General features: G+C 36.6%; 1 protein-coding gene across 1 annotated transcript in view; it reads right to left on the bottom strand.

Annotated features, from left to right (window-relative positions):
• LOC136030909 (atrial natriuretic peptide receptor 1-like) overlaps positions 1–21,642 on the bottom strand; it is a 259,668-nt gene that overhangs the window by 21,896 nt on the left and 216,130 nt on the right. The window contains exons 16-17 of the mRNA XM_065710006.1: positions 14,010–14,108; positions 9,654–9,745 (exon numbers count right to left, since the gene is read on the bottom strand). Of these exons, the coding sequence (XP_065566078.1) occupies positions 9,654–9,745; positions 14,010–14,108 (191 nt within the window). The remainder of the gene's footprint in view (positions 1–9,653; positions 9,746–14,009; positions 14,109–21,642) is intronic.

The following is a 21,642-nucleotide window of genomic DNA, read 5'->3' as shown; positions in this document are numbered from 1 at the left end:
TGCATGGGTCAGATCCAGATTTATTATAACGTCAAACATGATAAAACATTCTTATTAGTAGTTGCTACAGCGCAGCGGCTAAGGGCTCTCCCCTGGAGAAGGAGGATCGAAGTTCGAGTCGATCTGTAGCAATGATATTCAGGTTAAATGCATATTTGGATCCCTAAACAGCTTGCTCATTATCAGGAATTCAAACATGACCAGGTACCCACATAAGCTTTAATTTTTTGATCCACTTTGAGGATCGTAAGAATTGATTTTCCTTTGCCTTTGTTGTTGCTAACTAGCTTTTTAAAGCAGTTTCATGAGTCAGTGACAAATATAAACTGAGTCAGCGAGTGGCAATGATGGACTTAAAACCTTGTGATGTAGCCGTTATTAACTATAAGGGGTTTCAGGTTCAATCCCGATCACCGCGAGGCTAAGACTGCGCAAACAATATCAACTTGAAACAAGGATGGACTTAAAACCTCTTCAAGATCAGCAAACATCCCTTGATATTTCTTGACGGTTCTCAGCTTTGACTTTTTGTATTTGATTTTCCTCTGTTCTGGAAAGGCAATGGCAAATCTTCTATTAACTTTGTCGCCTTGACTGCATGATCCATTGGTTTATATTTTTGTAGATTTTCCTTATTGAGCCAAAGTCTTTTCAAACTCAGCCCGAATTGTCTCTGGCTTTGCTCTCTTTTTACATATCCCAAAGAAGTAACGTTTTACATATTAAAATTACTCTTTAGGACATCTATGGTTATATTATAACCTACGGTTATGACGTCATTCATCATTGTAAATACGAAACGTTTTTTGGTCAAAAATTAATTTTAATTAAAATTTTGTTTTTTTTGTTAATTACAAAAGGCACTAGATGTCGATGTAGAAAGATCTAGATCTAGATGTAGAAAGGCACTAGATGTTCTTTTAAAGTGAACCATTGAACAACTCTTTACAATGTTGCAGTGCCCTGCTAGCTGCGGAGAAAAAAACGGAAGGAAAAAAGAAGTTTTTGACGCAGAATATCGCTATTGCAGCCACTTTCCTTGTTTTCAAGGCGGACTACATTTTGGGCTATCTACATTTGGGCTATATTTGGGCTAACCACGAATGTATCTACTGCTACAACTCCGATTGTGGCTACCACTACAAACACAATTAATACCTCCGTTACTATGCTAATAACTCGGTAATAATTCGTTCTTTAACATAACAATGTGACCGTTTCCATCGTTGTCAAAATAACAAAGGCCTTTCATAAAATCTTCAACAGTACTAGTGGATCGATTCTTACTTATATTTCAGGCGGGATATCTAGCTGAAGGTGCACCTAGATCCTCAAGAAATTGAAAGCAAGTCTAGGGAATTTCAAACTTGTAGCAAATGAATCAACTTGATTTTTATCTCTTTTAACAATGCAAACTAGAACATTTCAGCCATAGCCCATAGAAAAATGACCGTAGACCAAACGTAATGGGTACAAACTTTTCATATTCTGTTCATCCTTTTGAATTTAACCAGATGCTCAAAAAGGATTTAAAGCTCAAGTTTTTCTATTAAGAAGATATATATTTAATATATTTGTAACTGAGCATTTAACAATTTTCTTTCACTCTTTTGAAGCTGTATGGCTAAAAAATATTAACACCGGATGTAATTAAGATCTGAATCAATCAATCATGGGAGCAGTAGTAGTGGCACCAGTGGCTGTGTAGTGATAGTCTTGGCAAGATTAGTTTTGTCATGAGAAACCCCGGCAGGAGTGTAGGAAACAATGGAAGTGATAATACTCCTGACGGTAAGAGTAGGTAAAGTAAGAATACTCGTAATCCGCATTGAACCAGTTGTGTTGGAGAGCAGTGTTGCCACCCTAGTGATTTATCACTATTATTAGTGATTTTTTTATATTTCCTAAAGAAAAAATCTCTAAAGAAGGACATAAATTACTGCATAATTGAAGAAAATCACTAAATCATCCAAAAAATCACTAATATTTTGAAATTTTTTCTCTATATGGCAACCCTGTAAGAGAGGTAGCCGTAGCAGTAGGCTTGGCATGAATAGTTTAAATTAGTATCCGGTTTGGTAGGCGTATTCGTGCTTAAAAGTAGCAGCTGTAGTAGCGATGCAATAATAGTTGTAATGTGTGTACTACCTTGACTGAGAGTAGCCATGGTGGTACTAGTAGCTGTGGTGTAAGTCACCTCGGTAGGAGTAGTCGCAATAAGAGAAGACAAGGTAGGAGTCATAATTTTAATAGTGGCAGTGGTAATGATAGAGGGAGTATTTGAGTTAGAATTCATAGCAATGGCAGTATAGTTATGGCAGGATTGGTCATTGTAAGAATTCTTCTACCTGCATAAGACCATAGATAGGCATGCCTTGTTTACCTCTCATTCCAGGCAATCTAATGGTCCTATATCAATTTTAAATTCTTGGTTAACCTGCCTGAGACTCTAGGCATGCGTAATTTGCTACAAGATAACAAACAAGTATTGGTCAAATAAGAGAGGCAGACTTACTCCCGCCGTTTATCCATGCCATTTAACCCAACACTTGGAAAACTATAGATTCTATGACTATCTTAGCTCTATCTACCTTAGTTTTACTGCCCTAGAAATGACGCATGGACGGATAATAGATAGACATCGCTATCTATTAACAAGTGAACTAACATCGTTTTTATACAATCCTAATAGGGGGGGGGGCGGTTAATTCCAGAATTGTCTCTCACTCAATTGGACTATCTGTCTTGGCTTTTTCTACAATGTGCCATGACTTGATGCCCAAAAACTTTTTGATTTTAATTCAAATCGATAGAAAAATCGATAGTAAACAGTTGTGAGAGTTTATTGTGAGAGTCATAGGAATAACAGTTCTGATGGGGGTGGCTGTATTAGGAGATGTAAATCGATCCTACACTGTTCTTAGAAGTTATTGGCTGTTTTATTTCTTAGTATGGGACATGATCGTTTCTCACTAGGTTGCTTGCTACCGCTGCAATCCGGAAACTCTTTATATAATATCTTACCAGGTTACTAGCTACCACTCCAACCCTAAAGCGTTAAGGGTTCTTGTTTAGTAGGTTTCAGCTATTTCTGCAGCCAAGATACAAATGAAACTTGCATAATTCCCTTTTATAAATAAATACACGGGTCCTTTATATAAAAAAATATATAGCATCATCAAAACGTTTTGTAGTTTTTTGAAACTGAAGAAACCTATAATTGTTAGTCTTATCTAAAATATATTTTATTTGTTGATTCTCTTTAACCTTATTATATAACTTCCAAAACTATGTAACTTCGGTCCTTATAAATATTTTACTGTAATGAATTTACTGCGCCGATCCTTTATACAAAAATTTTAGCTATCTCTAAAACCGTGATACAGATGCAACTTACATAATCCACATTTAAAATGAACAATATCGACCTCTTGTGTAACAAACAGGAAAAGCCTTTGGCTTTGTCTTGTTTGAAATAGTAACAAACGACCTTTAGACAATCGAACAGCTAACTAAATCCAATGTGTGCCTTGGTTTATTCTTTGCTATGTTTCAGCCATCTCTACATCCATGATATCGCTTAAACTTACATAATCACATTTATAATTAACTAGACCGATCTTTTATATCAAATTCTTTATTATATTCTGAAATTGCAATTTGTAAGTTTTTTTTATTTTTTTCCCTTTTTTTCGCTTTTTTTCGTTTTCTTATTTTTTTATTTTTTTAGTTCTTTTTTTTTTAGTTTTTCTGGTGTTTTATTTCTTTTATTTTTTTTTAATATATTGTTTGTAACAAACAAACAAACAAACAGTATATTCTATATATATATATATATATATATATATATATATATATATATATATATATATATATATATATATATATGATATATATATATATATATATATATATGATATATATATATATATATATATATATATATATATATATATATATATATATATATATATATATATATATTATTTCCAAGCTGCTCTTTATATTAAAAATGTTTCAGTTACTATGGGCTAGAGTTTAATCTTTACTATAAAAAATTAGTTTTCATAAATGAATCATTTAAATTTTGTTAATTACAAAAGGTCTTTAAATGCGTCAATTTCCTTTACAATGAGCCATTAAACAAGTTTCTATGATGTTCCAGAGCCCCGCTAGCTGCGGAGAAAATCAGAAAAAAAAAATATCGCCGATGCAGGATATTGTTGCAGGATATGTGCTTACAGCCATTTTTCTTGCTTTTCAAGCCAATAGATTTTCCTCGTTTTTCAAGCCAAGGAGCAGTAAGTTTTCTAGATAATGGTTTTAGGTAAGACGATTATAATAGTGTACTTTGTGTTGCGATCTGACTCTATTTTAAGGAGTTAAAGGCTTTTTATTTTTTACAGGAGAACGTGATCGGATATTACTAGGCTGCTAGCTACCGTTGCAACCCAGATTTATCATGAAAAAGCCAGCTATAGTGATTTTGGAAGAAGCTTAATATCTTTTAAAATGCTCGTCCCTTACTATACTACGCAAGACTTACTTTTGCTGACTTGTTTTTACTACGCTAGACTTTCTTTCGCTGACCTGCTTTTGCAACGCCAGTGCATATTATTGCCGCTACGTGGCTTGAACTCACACGTGTCAAATTTGAAATACATACTCATAGCCAATATGATTTAGTGACTGCTAACACAGAAATTATGATTTACTTTGGGCTACAGTTCGTTATTTAAGGTAATTTGTATTTCAATCTGAAACTCTTTTTCTGGGGTTTTGGACTCGTTTTTTGGTTACTATTGGTCGTGTTCGTCTGTTACTAGACTCTAGCTATCATTGCAACCATGACCAGGTATGCTAAAATGCAGTTTTTCGTAAAAATTGATGTTATTCTATTTTCTTAATTAATTTAAAAAGGATTTCGAATACATTAAATACCTTTACAGTTACCCATTCAACAGGTCTCTACGATGTTCCGGTGCCCCGCTAGCTGCAGAGGAAACCGGAAAAAAGATGGCGTCAATGCATAATTTGATGCTTGCAGCCACTTTTCTTGTTTTTCGAGCCAATGGATTTTACTGGTTATTCAAGCCAAGCTGTAAGTTTCCTATAGTAGGGTTTCAGACAAGATAATTCTAGTAGTTAACAGTGTGTTTCGATCTGATTTTATTTTAAGGAGTTATGTACTTTTTAAATTCTTACTATAGAGCGTGATCGTCTCTTACTACTATACTACTACTGCCACTGCTACTAACAACAAATCACCGCAGCACCAAGCCGCCTGTGGCCAACACAGCTACGTGCGCTCCTCTTCCATTCCAATCTATTCAAAGCCTCCTTCTTTACACCCTCCCAGGATTTTCTCATTTCCTTTAAATCTTTCTTTATGACATCCTCTCAACTCATACAAGGACGACCTGCTTTCCGTTTAGCCCTAGACGGTTGGCCAAAAAGGAAAATCTTTGGCATCCTTCATCCGCAGAACGTGCCCAAGCTATCTAAACCTTCCTTTTGTTATAGCTCTAGAAAGCGGGATTGAACCACATTTTTCGTACAACTTACTGTTTGAAATATAGTCAGTCAGCCGGGTACCCAGAACAATCCGTAGGCAATTTCTCTGGAAAACATCTAGTAAATTTTCGTCTGCTTTTCGGAGCGCCCATGCTTCAAAGCCATATTTGACCACTGTCATAACTGTAGCTTCCAATATTCTAATCTTGGTTTGCAGACTTATATTTCTATTCTTCTAAGCTCTTTTTAGCTGTGAAAAAAACACCCTGAACCTTAACTATTCTACTTTTAATATCATCACTGCTCCCACCGGCTTTAATAATAATAACACCAAGGTAAGTAAATTTCCCACCTGATAAAATCTCTTCGTTACCCTACTACTAGCCTACTGTTTGAAATACGGTCAGTCAGCCGGGTACTCAGAACAATCCGTAGGCAATTTCTCTGGAAAATATCGATTTCCAGCCTAAACAAGACTTAGCAGCTTCCTTATTCATCATGAGCCTTACTCCCTGTCTATGCACCCCATCCCTCCTGCCTCAGTAAACAAATTCTATATCACCTAATTTCATTCTCCCTACCCCAGGGATATGAGTTTCTGAAACACCTAATAAGTGCAGTTCGAATCGTCAGAATTCATCAGTCAAAATATCGGCACGATAGTCATTTTTTACCGTCGCAACATTCCAAATTCCAATTTTCATGTTCTTTTAATCATTGAAATTATTTTGGCCTCAGGAAAAGCAATGATTCCGGATACCCCTGCAGGGCGGGGATCAACATATCTTCTCAAGTGTACACCGAAGGGCTTAAGCCGGCTTAGAATCGGATAGCAAGAAGTCCCTTGGACCTCCAGTATGAAAGGAGGCTTTGTGCAATCCTGGGTCCATCTTGGTCCCAACATGGTTTTCAGCACTTGGCGATACTCTTCTATCAACAAGAGTGGAAATAAATTTTCGTTATTTTAGAAAATAAGGGGAAATACCCCGTAAAAGTCATAGAATCTTAACGAAATATCACACCATCAGATTCAGCGTATCAGGGAACACTATTGTAGAAGTTTCAAGCTCCTATCTACAAAAATGTGGAATGTTGTATTTTTTGCCAAAGGCAGATCACAGATGCGTGTTTATTTATTTGTTTTTTTTTCCCAGGGGTGATCGTATCGACCCAGTGGTCCTAGAATGTTGCGAGAGGGCTCATTCTAACGGAAATGAAAAGTTCTAGTGCCGTTTTTAAGTGACCAAAAAATTGGAGGGCACCTAGGCCCCCTCCCACGCTAATCATTTTCCCAAAGTCAACGGATCAAAATTCTTAGATAGCCATTTTATTCAGCGTAGTCAAAAAACCTTATAACTATGTCTTTGGGGACGACTTACTCACCCACAGTCCCCGTGGGAGGGGCTACAAGTTACAAACTTTGACCAGTGCTTACATATAGTAATGGTTATTGGGAAGTGTACAGACGTTTCCAGGGAGATTTTTTGGTTGGGGGAGGGGTTGAGAAGAGGGGCATAAGTTGGGGGAGCTTTCCATCGAGGAATTTGTCATCTGGGAAGAACAATTCCATGAAGGGAGCGCAGAAATTTCTAGCATTATTAAAAAAAACAATGGAAAAATGATTATGAAAAAGTTTTTTCAAGTGGAAGTAAGGAGCAGCATTAAAACTAAAAACGAACAGAAATTATTACGCATATGAGGGGCTCACCTCCTCCTAATACCTTGATCTTTACGCTAAAGTATTTTTAGTAATTCCAACTATTTATTCTACGGCTTTTGTGATTCAGGGGTCATTCTTAATGAATTGGGACAAAATTTAATTTTTAGTGTAAAGAGATAGGTACTGGCGAGGGGGTGAACCCCCTCATATATGTAATAAGAACACGAGGATACAAAAGTTGGTTACGTAAGCTAATTTTTAAGTTACGTATATGTTTTACTAATAAAAATATTCGTAAAAAATTAAAAGTTCTAGTTGCCTTTTTAAGTAACCAAAAAATCGGAGGGCAACTAGGCTCTCTCCCCCGCTCTTTTTTCTCAAAATCATTCGATCAAAACTATGAGAAAGCCATTTAGCCAAAAAAAAAATATGCAAATTTGGTTTTTACTATTCCTCTGGAGAGAGCCAAAATCAAAACTTGCATTGATTCAAAACGTTCAGAAACTAAATAAAAAAAAACCAAGTTTTTTTTAACTGAAAGTAAGGAGCGACATTAAAACTTAAAACGAACAGAAATTACTTCGTATATGAAAGGGGCTACTTCCTCATCAACGCCCCGCTCTTTGCGCTAAAGTTTGACTCTTTCTCTCAACTCCTCTTTTTAAAACAGTAAAAAACTTTAGCGTAAAGAGCGGGGCGTTGGTGAGGAAGCATCCCCTTTCATATACGAAGTAATTTCTGTTCGTTTTAAGTTTTAATGTCACTCCTTACTTAAAGTTAAAAAAACTTGTTTTTTTTATTTAATCCTGCACATACAGTCCTAAGCCTATTAACTCCGACTGATTATATATTCATGCCTACAAATATTATGCTACTACAGGGAAGCAGCCTATAGTAGATAAATTAACTAGGAAGGGGTTTTTCAGCCCAAAAGTGCCCGTAAAAACTGACCAAGCCCATGAGAAATATCCATCAATCAGAATTCCGTGCGAATGTTGTGTCATTTACTAGGCTATAATTTCCTCGAGGGACACCACTCCTTAACTGGGAATAGAGTTGACCGCAAGGTCCCCAGCCTTGCAGGTACCCCGAAAGGGTCGAGGCAGCCCTTTGCAGATAAGTTTCTAGCTACCGCTGAAATCCAAATTATAAGCTTGATTTGACTGAATTGATTCAGTGGAAGTTTCGATAGCTTACGTGCTCAATAGTTTCACACCAAATTCTAGAGGGCGGAGGTTAGTAGATATTTCAGTGGCCTCACATATATATCAAAGGGGCTTGAAGCCAAAAGTTTGAAGCCCTAGTTTCGAGAAATATATTTGGATTAAGCTTTCAGTATGCGTGCTTCGAGGATGTCTGCTTCTATTATGTTACAACATATTTATGGTTTAAAACAAAATATTAAATTTATATGTTTACCTGCAAAAGGTGGGAGGCTTCCTAAGAACAAAATTTCACAAAATAATCTAATCTTGAAAAGTTTGAAAGTTTTGAAATGAATATTGACGTTGATTATCCCCCTCTTCCCATCCTTGATAAATGTTTTTAGTTGGGTGAGATTTTTCAGGGGTGATAAGTATTCTTGAAGCAATAATATAAATAAGTTAGACTGTAGTAAAAAGAGCGTAATAGTGAAAACAACCAGAAAAAATTGAAAGTAAAGAGTGATAATCAAACTTAATATAAACACAAATTGTTCTATATATGAGGAAGACAATGTCCCCTAAACTACCCGTTCTTTACGGTTGTTGCTTTAACATATCAATAAATGAATTAGTTATATATAAATTAAGCTTTACTGTAAAAAACTGTCAGTTTAGGGGGACAGCTTACCACTCACAATAAATAGGATGATTTTTGTTCATTTAATTTTTAATGTCATAAAATTTGAATAATTCGACTAAATTCGAATAGTTTTATTCGAAGAAAAGTATTGTGTTTCTTTTTAAATATAATTGGTATAATACAGTGAAAATAACAAACTTTAGTATACTAAATTGACATTATTGAGCGTAGAAATCACGTAAGTCGTACAGCCCCAGCCTCTCAAAAGAAGTTTAAAAAAGTAAGTGCAAATTTAAAAGGATCTTAATGTTTGGGCGTAAACTGTCCTTGTTTTCTCAGGATCATGTATTTTCTCTTTTATGGTTTATCCAATTATTTCCTAAAATTTTGGCCAATGTGATCGTAGAACTGAAGCAGGTCAGATTCAAATGATCCTCATCTAACTTAATTCGATTTAACTCAACACTTATGTATTTCGACCCCCATGCAATTCAACCCCTGTCTGACTCTACTCCCATGCAACTGTACTGATGGGAGGCAGTCCTACTGCCCATTTAAAAGAGTTTTCTTAAATTGTCAAGCAACTGTACAAAGGTTAATTGTTTCATTTAATTATTTCAAAACTCTTGATAAAATCCTGGAAACTTTTTACTACATTTCTCTCCTTATTTAGAACAAATATAAAGACTTTTACCTTCATTTCAACTTCCCCACGAAGCTCAAGCTGGAACGTTCCAAAAGTGTCCAAGATAGCTTTTGTTGCCATACTGACATGAATTTTTAATGCTGAAAGAGAAATATTGGAGTATTTCGGTTGCCGTGGTAAAAATGGCTCCGAGAAAAGCACACAATGGACTAGGTAAAATTTAATGATTTTCAAGACTACGGCTTTCACACTACAACATAATTTCCTATGCTAAGTGGTTAATTTAAGTTACGTTAAGCATAATATTTTATATTTAAGCAAGTTCGTTCGCATTGAGATCAAACAGTTCGTGGTAACGAATTGTGTAAGTAATAAGTGACTCGGCTCAATTGGAATCAAAACTCGAAAAAACGGAGTTTTAATATCCATAGATACGTCAATAGAATTAGATTATTATACTGATTCCAAATATTTAAGATTCATCAAGTTTTGTGTTACCCATCAAAAGTTACGAGTCTGATAAAATTTGCCTGATTTCTCAAATAGGGGGGAAACACCCCCTAAATTAAAGGAATATTAAGGAAAATCAAACCATCGGATTCAGCGTACCAGAGAACCCTACTGAAGAAGTTTCAAACTCTTATCTGCAAAAATGTGGAATTTTACTATTTTTGCTAGAAGACAAGATGACCACAGATGCGTGTTTATTTATTAATTTTTTTCCCAGATGTGACTGTATCAAAATAATGGTCTTAGAAGATCGGAAAAGGATACATTCAAACAAAATTAAAAGTTCTAGTGCCCATTTTAAGTGACCAAAAAGATTGAAGGGCAACTGGACCCCCTCCCAAGTCTATTTTTCCCAAAATTATCCGATCAAAAATTTGAGATAGCCATTTTGTTCAGTATAGTTGAAAGGTGTCTTTAGGTTTAAAATGACCCTACACAGCCGATGGGGAGAGGCCTGTAAGTTATGAAATTCACCCATTGTTTATGTATGGTATTTGTTATTAGGAAGTACACTGACATTTGTTTGGGAGGGGGGTGGTCTAGGGGCAGATTTCTATGGGAGAATCTTCCAGAGGAAATGTTACACTGGGGGGATTTGACAGAATCGCTATACAAAATTCTTTTTAATTGTTCTATATTCTCTTTCCATATTTTTAATGTGGAGATGTTCGGGGTGAATTACCCAGGGAATTTTTTTCGCGTGTTTTGATTTCCGGGAAATATTTTCCACGGAAGGGGACATTTATGGGGTGGGAGGGGGATTCTCAGAGAAGATGGAGCTGTCTGGAGGAATTTGACGGGGGGGGGGCGCACTTAAGTTGGATAAGTTTCTATGGAACATTTTCCGTGAGGGGGAGGGGTATGCTTCGGAGAGGGTGGGCCATATTTATTGGCATAAAGTAAAACAGTTTAAAATAGGGATGAAATCTTTTAATTGACAGTGAACAGATATAAAATTATTTAACTGGATATTTCGAACACATATACAGTGCTGAAGAAGTTATCTATTTATTGGCATTATTTGAAAAAACCCTCCTAAATACCTTGCTCTTTACGCTAAAGTATGACTGTTTGTCGCAATTTTTTAAGACCGTCTACTAAACATGGGGGCCATTTAATTAGAATAGGAAGCTGTTTTAAAAGTACCAACAGCTTTAGCGTAAAGAGCAAGGAACTGAGAATGGAGCAACCCTTCATATACGAAATAAATCTGCCAAAATTAATATGTAAATTTGGTTTTAATTTCTTTCGTACGGTGAGCCAAATTTGAACCTGTATTAGTTGAAATACGTTCAGAAATAAAATAAAAAAACAAGTTTTTTTTAGCTGAAAGTAAGGAACGATATTAAAGATTAAAACAAACAAAAATTATTCCGTAAATGAAATGGGTTGTCCCCTCCTCAACGCCTCGCTCTTTGCGCTATCGTTGTTATTGTTTTAAAAAGTAAAGTAATGACAAAGAGTAAAGCCCCGAGAGTTTAGCGTAAAGAGCGAGGCGCTGACGAGGTGACAATCCTTTTATGTGCGGAATAATTTCTGTTCGCTTTAAGTTTTAATGTCGCTCCTTACTTTCAGTGAAAAAGATTTATTCTTTTATTTAACAGTATAAAGATCCTTGGATAAATCATGATCATCGTTTAAAATCCTAGCTTAAATAAACAAACTAACACAAATAAACAAAGTATTCAAAAATTAAAAGTTTGTAATGGAGATGAAGATTCAAGCTCTGATCAGGAGTAAAAGGTCTCTTAGAAAAGTTTATGGTAAAATTCTAGTTTAGTGACTTCTTGCTATCTCGGAAAGGGGTTAGGTTAGGAAAATGAAACTTTTGGGGATGGGTCTACAGGATAAAGTATATCCCGGGAAGGTATTTTAAAGTACCCATCTCCACTCCTTCTCCCTCTAGAGGGCCCTGAAATTTGCCTACATGACAGGTCTATACCTATTGAAATTTTGACAAAACAATATTTTACCTTATTTTTCAGTTACCAGTTGATTTTTCTCTGCTTTTAGTTTTGAAAATGCAATTCCTGTTATTTGAGTAGAATTCTGAGCCATATCTATGTTTTTTTTGTTTTGTTTTTTAAATTGAGGAAATGTATTTGCAAATATTTAAAACCTTATAAATTGGGATTGAGCAAAGTTGTGAAGCTGAAAACAACTTTGATGGACCTCATTCAAGCTGAATGTCTATTTTGCCAGGTTTCACTTTTATAACATACATATTTTTAAAGGTCATCAAAGGTCAGGACCCAATAGAGGGACAGGGAGTGGTAGGTACTTTAAAACACCTTCCCAGGACAAACTTTAGCCTGTAGGCCCATCTCTGAAAGTTTCGTTTTCCTAGCCTAACCCCTTTCCGAGATACCAAGAAGTCACTAAACTAGAATTTTACCAACTTTATTAATATTTTCTCAAAGTTTATTAACTAGCCCTCCAGAAATTAGATTTCGTTGACACTATAACGACTTTTCAACAAACCTTAAGTATAATAAATTTATAAGTAGAGCTCGAGCCTACTAAGCACTGCCTTCGTTATGTACAACAGTTGCTTCATAAGATTACGTAAAGTAACGTACATTTTTAAGTTATGCTAGTGTAAAAGGTTCTATGACGCAGTGTGAAAGAACCATAAGAAGCCGATAGGACCTACCTACACTTAAGGATTAGATTGTTGTAGACAAAGAAGTTGGTACTAAAAACAAACGGAAAAAAGCTATAAATTGTGAAAAATGATTTTACTTTTGTCACTAATACTGGGATTTCTTCTAGCAACTTTCTTAAAGCTGGGCTAAATTTTCAAATCATTAACACCCTCAAGCCCTGTGTACGGAGCATAAATGTCTACCTGTCTTTTTCTTCTTCTTTTTTGCTCTCTGCCTCCCTCTCTATCTCTCTATCTATCTTCCCCGCCAATCTTAATCACTCTCTATATCTCTGATAGTCTTTATTTCTTTTTTGCGAATTTACTTGCTCACAGGTTTTCCTTTAATGACAAAAGTGAAACCTTATCTGTTCAGACTTGATGTTTTAGTGATTAGCGGCACAAAATTTTGCTTGTCAAAAGTCTCTTGAAGGACTTTTAAGTTATAAATTAGACCGAAGCTACAATAGTAATTTTTTTTTTCAACAATAAAATTAAATTAAAGTTTCCTTAAATTCTTTTTTCCAGCTGTCTCTCCCCCCCTCTCTATCTCTCTCTTTATCTCCCTCTCTATTTCTCTTTCTCTCTCTATTAAGCTTTGCAGTTTTAAAGTGCTATAGACAGCGAAAAGAAATCTGATTGTTTGAATTAGTTTGGTAAAAACTTACACAACCATGCATTTCTTAAAAAATAAAGAGGATTCCGAAGTTCAGTATTCAAACAGTTCGTGGTAAAGAACTATAAGTAAGGAGCGACCCGGCTCGATAGTAACCAAAACTCTAAAAAAAAATGGGATTTTCATACCAATAGGATTAGGATTATATCAAAAGAAATTAGATTTTTTGCTGATTTTAAATATATAAGTTTTATAAAGTTTAGTCTTACCCATCAAAGGTTACGAGCCTGAGAAAATTTGCCTTATTTTGGAAAAAAAGGGAAAACACCCCCTAGAATTCATAGAATTTTAATGAAAATCACACCATCAGATTCAGCGTATCAGAGAAACCTACTGTAGTGGTTTCAAGCTGCTATCTTTCAAAATGTGGAATTTCGTATGTTTTCCAGAAGAAAGAATACCGGATAGATCTAGTAAAATTGGAGAGTCAGGGAGAGGAGTAGCATTCATCCAAAGCTGCCTCTCTGTGTCATTACCTGAATCGAGATGAAACTATTGAAGTCCAATAGTTAATACAACTATAATGTAAAGGTTTTTTTTGCAGAGAAATAATGAGAATAAGAAATTAACTTACGCAGACCATTAGATTCCATCCTTGATGCGGTGTTGACAGTGTCACCAAATAAACAGTACCTGGGCATTTTCAGACCAACAACACCCGCAACACAAGGACCTTAAAAAATGGAACATTGAGTCATTTTTGATTTAAATGAGTAGGCTATATACTAAATAACTAGAATGTAGAAAGAAGTTTAAGCTTGCAAGATCAGTAAAATTGCAGCCAGTTCTCTGCATGAATTTGACATTCATCCTTGTAACAGATTTAAATGACCTCTTCATATAACAAGACTTTTATCAACTTCTTTTTATATATTCGTAACGTCATAGCCAAAAAATCATATCTGGGAAAAATCTAAATTTTTTTTTACCGCTGCTAAATTCTGTGAGAGATAAAGGGTACACCTGCTGATAAAATTGAGAGCATAAAATAAAAAAAAGGTGAAACTAATGCACTTAAAGCAAAAATTGAAGCCAAAACCCCATAGAGGGAGTACAGTAATGACTGGGCTCAGTGGAAGGATATCTTTTAAAGTACCAATATCATTGAGTTTAAAACGCATTTTGTCCACTCTACCCATCTTAGGTCTATTGACACTGGATAACCGTGATTCTCTAAGTTTCCCTTTTGGTTGTTTCAAAATTATGAAGTTTCTTGGGCGGTATAACATTGTCATCAGTGTTGTCAGATGAACCGTGAACATTTTGTCAGATGAACCGTGATAAATTAGCAAAACAGGTAAGATAAAAGTGACAACACTTTTCGCCCTTAAAATTTAAACATGTTGAATCTGTTGAACGTTTAAGAAAAGCTACGCCTTCAAAGAAAAACTATATCTTTTTAAGCTGTTTGGTGCGATATGTTGTAGCTTATTTTTTTCAGGTATCTCACCCACGTTCCTTTTTTTCAAATTTGGCACACTTTACTACCAAAACTGCATAGCCACATATGTAGGTCTACTTCATTAAAAATTGAAATCTTGACTTTCGAAAATTTTTAAAATGAAAGATCTTTCACGTAATCGAATATGACAAGTAGATTTCATTTTCAATATCTTTGGTACTGTTTAAATATTCAACGTCAGAAAAACATGGCGTAAAAAAAAACACAATGTAAAAAATAGCTCAAAATCTCTTAATTTGCGGTGGCTCTTCAAGATTTTTTGACAAAGATGGTAAAAAAAAAAAAATCACGTTGGCAGCGTCATTTCACGTTCGTTTAGCGTACTGCCTAGTTGCTGGATTAGCGTGAAAGTACGCTCTTTTAGAGTATAAGCGTAAATTTAACATTGAGACGAGTACAGTTACATTTCTCGAATTCATAGTTACGCTTGGGAGACGGTTTGACGGTTGAAGTTTGGGAGACGGTCCAAACTCTAAGCAGTTTTTTGTTTGTCTTTCAGGTCGGCAGAGCTGTCCTACTGTCTTACTTCGTTTTTGGCATCGAGTACGGGAAGCAAAAAGGTCTACTTACCGTCATGGAGAGGTTTATTACACACATATAAACTTAGTCGAATAGAATAACTATTATCTTTGACCGTACAATTTTTTTGCTTCCAAGTTTTCCTTTTCCTATTTTCCTTTTCCATCCTGCTCGAATACTGCTCATACATCCAAACGGCAAATTAAGTCGAACTATTCCACCAATATCCATAAACTGGGCTTCCACTTCAAAGTCTGCCCGTCTACGCCAAGAAACAAGCCCAGCCAAAACTGTCCAACAAATTATCGGTCTGACCAGCAATGTGAGGTCTTGCATTGTTTGTCATGATGGACAATTTCTTTTGTCATTTTTTTTTTTTTTTTTTTTTTTTTTTTTTTTTTTTTTAATAGCTCTGTGGAGCTTTCTGAGGGTTAGGCAGTATGCCTCTACATTGATAGTGGCTCCTCCGTAGCATGAAGCCGACCAAGTCGGCAGAGCTGTCCTATTCCCAAAACATCATGCCTATTCCCAAACACTGACGCCGTGATTTTGCGCTGGGAGAGAGGATGTTCGGCCTTCAAATTTTCAAGGGAGTGTGTGTGTTTCCATTCCATGTTCTGTTACCTTGATTCGGAAGTGATATGCAAAACCTATGTTTCGTTCCCAGTTCAACTAGTTGCCACCTCAGTGTCAATGGTTAAAAAAAGGACGACGACGTAAAAACAGGAGTGATCTCTTGGTTATTGGAGCTGGCGGCAAGTTTTATAAAGACTTTACTTTAAAATTAGTTGAGAGGTATTATAAGTGTTTCAAGAAACTTGGTAATTATGTCAAAAATTACCAAGTTTTAAATAGAGTAATTATGTACTTCCTAAAAATAAATTTAGTTTTTTGAAATAATCTTTCTTTGTGTAAATATGTTCGAACATAACTATTTCTTTGTGTAATTATGTTCAAATTTGTGCTTACTTAAATCTCTCTCGGCTCCTTCCCCGTGATAAACGATTTCCAAATTGAATGAATTCATCCTGGGTGGTTGAAAACTTGGCTCTTCGCCTCTAATTTTCAACTAATAAGTGATTAGCTCCTCCCAGAATGCTCGAAAAGCATAACTATATATTCGAGTAATGTAACTGTGCTCGTCTCAACGTTAATTTACGCTAACGCACTTTCATGCTAATCCAACAACTAGACTCTGCGCTGAACGAACGTAAAACAACGGTGCCAATGTTAAATTATGTTTTTTTTTACCGTGCAGATGAGAACCCGAAAGATGAGAACCTGAATGTATTCGAAGCTTAACTCATTACCCCCTTCAATGGAGTTTTAATTTCCCTCCTTTTTTCAAAATTGTGCAAATTTTCTCAGCCTCGTAGCTTTTGATTGATACCTTTAAATTCTATGAATCTTACATACTTTGAATGCACTGCAGCAACAAGCTGCCTGAGGCCAACACAGCTATGCACGCTTCTCCTCTAACCTAATCTATTCAAGGCCTCCCTCTTTACACCTCCCAGGAAGTTCCCATTTCCTTTAAATCTTTATTTATGACATCCTCCAAACCCAGACATGGACGACCTGCTTTCCGTGTAGCCCTAGACAGTTGGCCAAAAAGGACAATTTTCGGCAATCTGTCATCTTTCATCCGCAGAAATTGCCCTAGCAATATCAACCTTTTTTCATTATAGCCCTAGAAAACGGGGCTGAACCACATTATTCGTACAACCTACTGTTTGAAATAGTCAGTCAGCCGGGTACAATAGTCAGTCAGACGATTTGCCGGGTACGGCAAATCGTCTAACATAACTTTTTCAGACTGCTTGCGTTCTAGCAGCCTGAGAAACTGCGTTCTAGAGCCGTACTTGACCACTGTCATTGCTTCCCTTAATATATTCGAGAATTTGCACCTATATGGATTATGGGGGTTGGTCCCGTGTCCGATAGCACACAAAATTAGGCGTGTTTCATTTAACATGTGAGTTCTTGTAAGCTAGTAATTAGAGAGTGCTTTCCAGCATCAAAATAGCATATCATAGCCTCTTTAGCTCTCACTATTTGGCAATGCTAATAAAGAATAGGGTGTGATTCTGAAGTTACAAAAATTAAGCTGAGATACTACTTTTAACTGTCACTTGTTTTGTAACTTCTATTTTTAATGTTTACTGATCTTCTTGACGTACACTGTATTGATGTAAGAAAAAATTCCGACTGACGGTGATGGATTTTTTTTTAGCAAAGTTTAATGAGTCATGTCCCTTTTAACGTAGGTCCTCTTTTTGTTGGCACCTCTTGTGTACTCATCTTAGGGGCATGTAGCCAAGTAGTTTAAAATGACCCAAACTTGACATTTCAGCCGTTTTTATGGCACTTGGTATTGATCAAGTGACATATAGCTATCGCAAATTCTGTCGGTCTGTCTGTCTGTATGTCTTTCTGTCCCGGTTTTGCTACTTCAGGCATTTCCAGGCAAGCTAGGACGATGAAACTTGGCATGTGTATCAAACAGATCTTAATGAAATTTGATATTTAGAAGGAATTAATGTCTCAGAGCTCTTGTTTCGAATCCCGACCAGATCTGTTGACATTGGGGGGAGCTGCAGGGGGAAACCAGAAATCTTAGAAAATGCTTATAAATATCGTAGATATGTGACTGACGTAACCGGACTAAATCCACTCTCTTTGGGGGAGTTAGATGTTGGGGTTCAGTGCTTTGGTTACTTTTGTGCTTCTGGACGTGCTAGGACGATGAAAATTGGTAGATGTATCAGGGAGCTGTACAAATTGACTTAATAAAGTCATTTTCTCCGATTCTAACATCTTGGGGGGGGGGCTGAAGGGCGAGGAAAAATTAGAGAAATTGAGGTATTTTTAACTTGCGAGTGGGTGATCGAATCTTAATGAATTTTGATATTTAGAACGACCTCGTGACTCACAGCTCTTATTTTAAAGCCCGACCGGCATCAAGCCTCTGATTTTCCTTTTAAAGCAATCTATTGATTCTTAGAATTTTGCAAGAGCTCATACCATATGAGCTCTTGGCTCTTGGCTCTTTCGATCTCGTCACACGTGCCATATGAGCTCTTAGCTCTAGTTTTGAGAACGAGACGTATATCCAAAAACACGGTTTCGAGAACACTGGGTTCAATATTTCCAGAAATTTCACTTCACTGGAGAGCAAATAAGCCTGTAGTAAAGGCTTTTAAACTTAATTTGAGGTTTTTGATACTGCAGAAGTCGATAGGCGGCTTTTCACGTATATCCTTGGGAAGTTGTCCATTTAGTCTTTACGTTTCTTTCACTAAAAACTTGAAAAGCATACGCCCTTCTGAACAAACGAAAATTGGATATACATCTCTTTAGTTTTCTGGTCAGTTAGGTATAATTCTTTTGCCCATATGATCAGTTGGATGTACGTCTGTTCACGTGAGTATGGCAAGGCTGGATATACACCAAGTTACTGAAGAGCTAAGTGACGGACAATGTATATATTTCAGGTAAAAAAGAAAAAAAAAGTAAAGATAAGTACACACTAGTTGATTGACCCCAACAAGTCTTCACTCCCTGTTGACGTTGGTATATTTTGCCAAAAAAAGCGGTTGACTCGATTTACCATCAAGGGAACTAGCTTCTCAAGTATGACGGCAAGTTTTTTACTCTGTACACCGTTTGGCTTTGACATCATCGAGGGGAAAGGTTGAAAATCGAACCTTTGCTGCAGGAAATCCCATTCTTGAGGAGGTTCGTCCAAGTCAGTTTTCACGGACATGGTTTAATTGCCTCTGACAAAAGAAAACTGCCCAATATCAGCTAAGTAACATGGTATTTTTTTTCCGTGTTTCTTCCTGACTTCCACAATCTTAATCTCCAAAGCATATTTTCAGGATTTCATTTTTCCGCCGGGTTTGGAAAATAAGCTCGTTTAGCCTCTGGAAAGGCTTTGGTGCGACGAATCTTTGACTCGATGTTGGCATGGACTGTATCCGCACCCATGTGACTATGGCCTTTTGTCAAGTAACGAAGATCAATTCGGTTGACTGTGCTTTCTGAGGCGTTGACAATCTGAACCACATCATTGTATAGTGTCCGATCTTGTTTTGGGCGGTAAAGTTGTCACAGTACAATATGATGTCTTCCACTCAAAGAGCAGCCTGAACTTCAATGAATCTGTTAAGAGCACTTTCACAGTTCTTCACATTTCTTCTAGCAATTTCCTCGTGCCAAGTCACACAATACGAGGGACAAGTCGGGTTCCTTGTCCCAACTAATGCAAAGGTCTCGTTGAAGGTCAAGAGACGACTGATGAAAAAAGCGTCTTTTGAAGACGGCATTGCGGGCAGAAGAAGGATCTTCTGCAAGTCGAAGCTGTAAGCCCTTTCGGTGTTTTTCCATTCACGATCAGAGTCAGTAGCGTAGAGGTTCCTCACTTTTTTTAATTCTCTTGATACTTTTCCAGCTTTGTCACCTCAATTTCAGAGGCTGATCCGGCGCTGATTTCGGCTGATAGGTGTGATCAGGTATCACATTCATCATTAGAAGGTATTTTCAAGGAGACATTATTTCTTCAGTTCTTCTCAATACATATTCAGACCAATCTCCACTCCGGGATTTTTTCTTTAAAATCCTTTACTAGGAAAGTAATGGTAATTTCCCTTGAGACACATTTCATGTTAGGACAGTGCTCGCGCCTATAGTGCGTCATAGAAGGCTCAAATGTCATAATGTATCGTCTAACAAGCATTCTTAGTGCTTCTCCATGTATCTTTACATGCTCTCTCGCAGTCTTTCCTCATTTGTCCACCATTCCACAAAGTTTGAAAGGATCTTCTACGTACTTGCAAAGAACAGGCTGAATGATCTTCCTGGATTTCGGGGGGTAGCCCAGGATTGCCAAAAACGTTTGTTTTCAGACCTGCTTCAGTTCAGAATCAACTGGGAAGTAAAACATTGTAGATCTGTTCTTTCTGATGGAAGAATTTTCTGCAATTTAGACTCGTCTTCGCTTTGGCTTGCTGGCTTTGATATACTGCTTGAGCCACTTGATTTTCTGATAAAACCCCAACGACCAGAAGTATTGATTTAGCCTATCTCGCAGCTCCTCGGTAATAAGTGAGCACTGAAGCTTACATTTCCCCAAAACACAAAGAGAGAATAAGTCTTTCTTTGATCAAAAACACTTCGTTGTCAATCTCAATAACTGGTTCTGCAGCTGGCTGAATATGCAAACTTGTCATTTTCACTAATAAGTGACCTGGCTGGTCGGCTTCAGTGTCAAGTAGTCCCTGTGCTAATGGCAGGACATCCTCAGTAGCATCAGCTGAGAAGACTGGGATAGAAGACAAAGTAGAAGTATTTTTTATCGAGAGAGTCTAATCTTCTTGGATGTCACGTGATAACGCTGATACTACAAGATTCAATGCTATTGGCAGGACATCTTCAACAGCGTCAGCTGAGAGAACTTGGATAGAAGAAAAAGTGGAAGTTGTACTCATCGAGAGAGTCTGATCTTCTTGGATAATGCTTGGATAATGCTTCTTGATATTGCTGCTGATACTGCAAGATTGAAGCTATCTAAATTGAAAGTGAAGCTATCACTTTCAATTTTGCTTGCCAATTGCTTACAAACAACTAACAGCACAAGTTTAATATTTCCCAGTGACCTTTTTTCCAAGGCAACCGTCCGCCTACTCGTTGACGTCCCAGCTAAACTCTTCCCAGTCCACTGACTGGCCTGGAAGCAAAATTTACTAAGCATTTTGCCTATCTTTCTTGACTTCTTGACTTTATCACTTGACTTCTTGTAAAACCGATAAGGCATATGTATTAAGAACGACATAATATTCACAGAGCCAAACATAATATTCACAGAGCCAAACATAATATTCACAGAGCCAAAAGCACAAACTACAGTGAAATTCCACTATTTAGAAATTGGTTATTTATGAATAGCTGAAGAGAAAAGTTAAGCATTTGCAATCGGATCTTCAAGCATCTTTAAGTTAATAAGTCATGGGTACCTGAAGTCCCAATCACATTCCTTTTCAGTTAAACTTTAACAAATCAGACTTCTCCTTACCTTTTGGCAGCTATGTCATGAGCCTTTTGGACCATGGTCCGAGCTCTTTGAGGCATTTTCCTTCACACAACTTTGGATGAACTAAGACAAGTTCACTAAAACCTAAATATTTTTGACTTAGCTCTACAATCGAACCAGACGAAAGGTGCTCTA

Source organism: Artemia franciscana, chromosome 9 (genome assembly GCF_032884065.1).
Source record: "Artemia franciscana chromosome 9, ASM3288406v1, whole genome shotgun sequence".
NCBI lineage: Eukaryota > Metazoa > Arthropoda > Branchiopoda > Anostraca > Artemiidae > Artemia > Artemia franciscana.
This window is presented reverse-complemented; position numbering and strand designations above follow the sequence as displayed.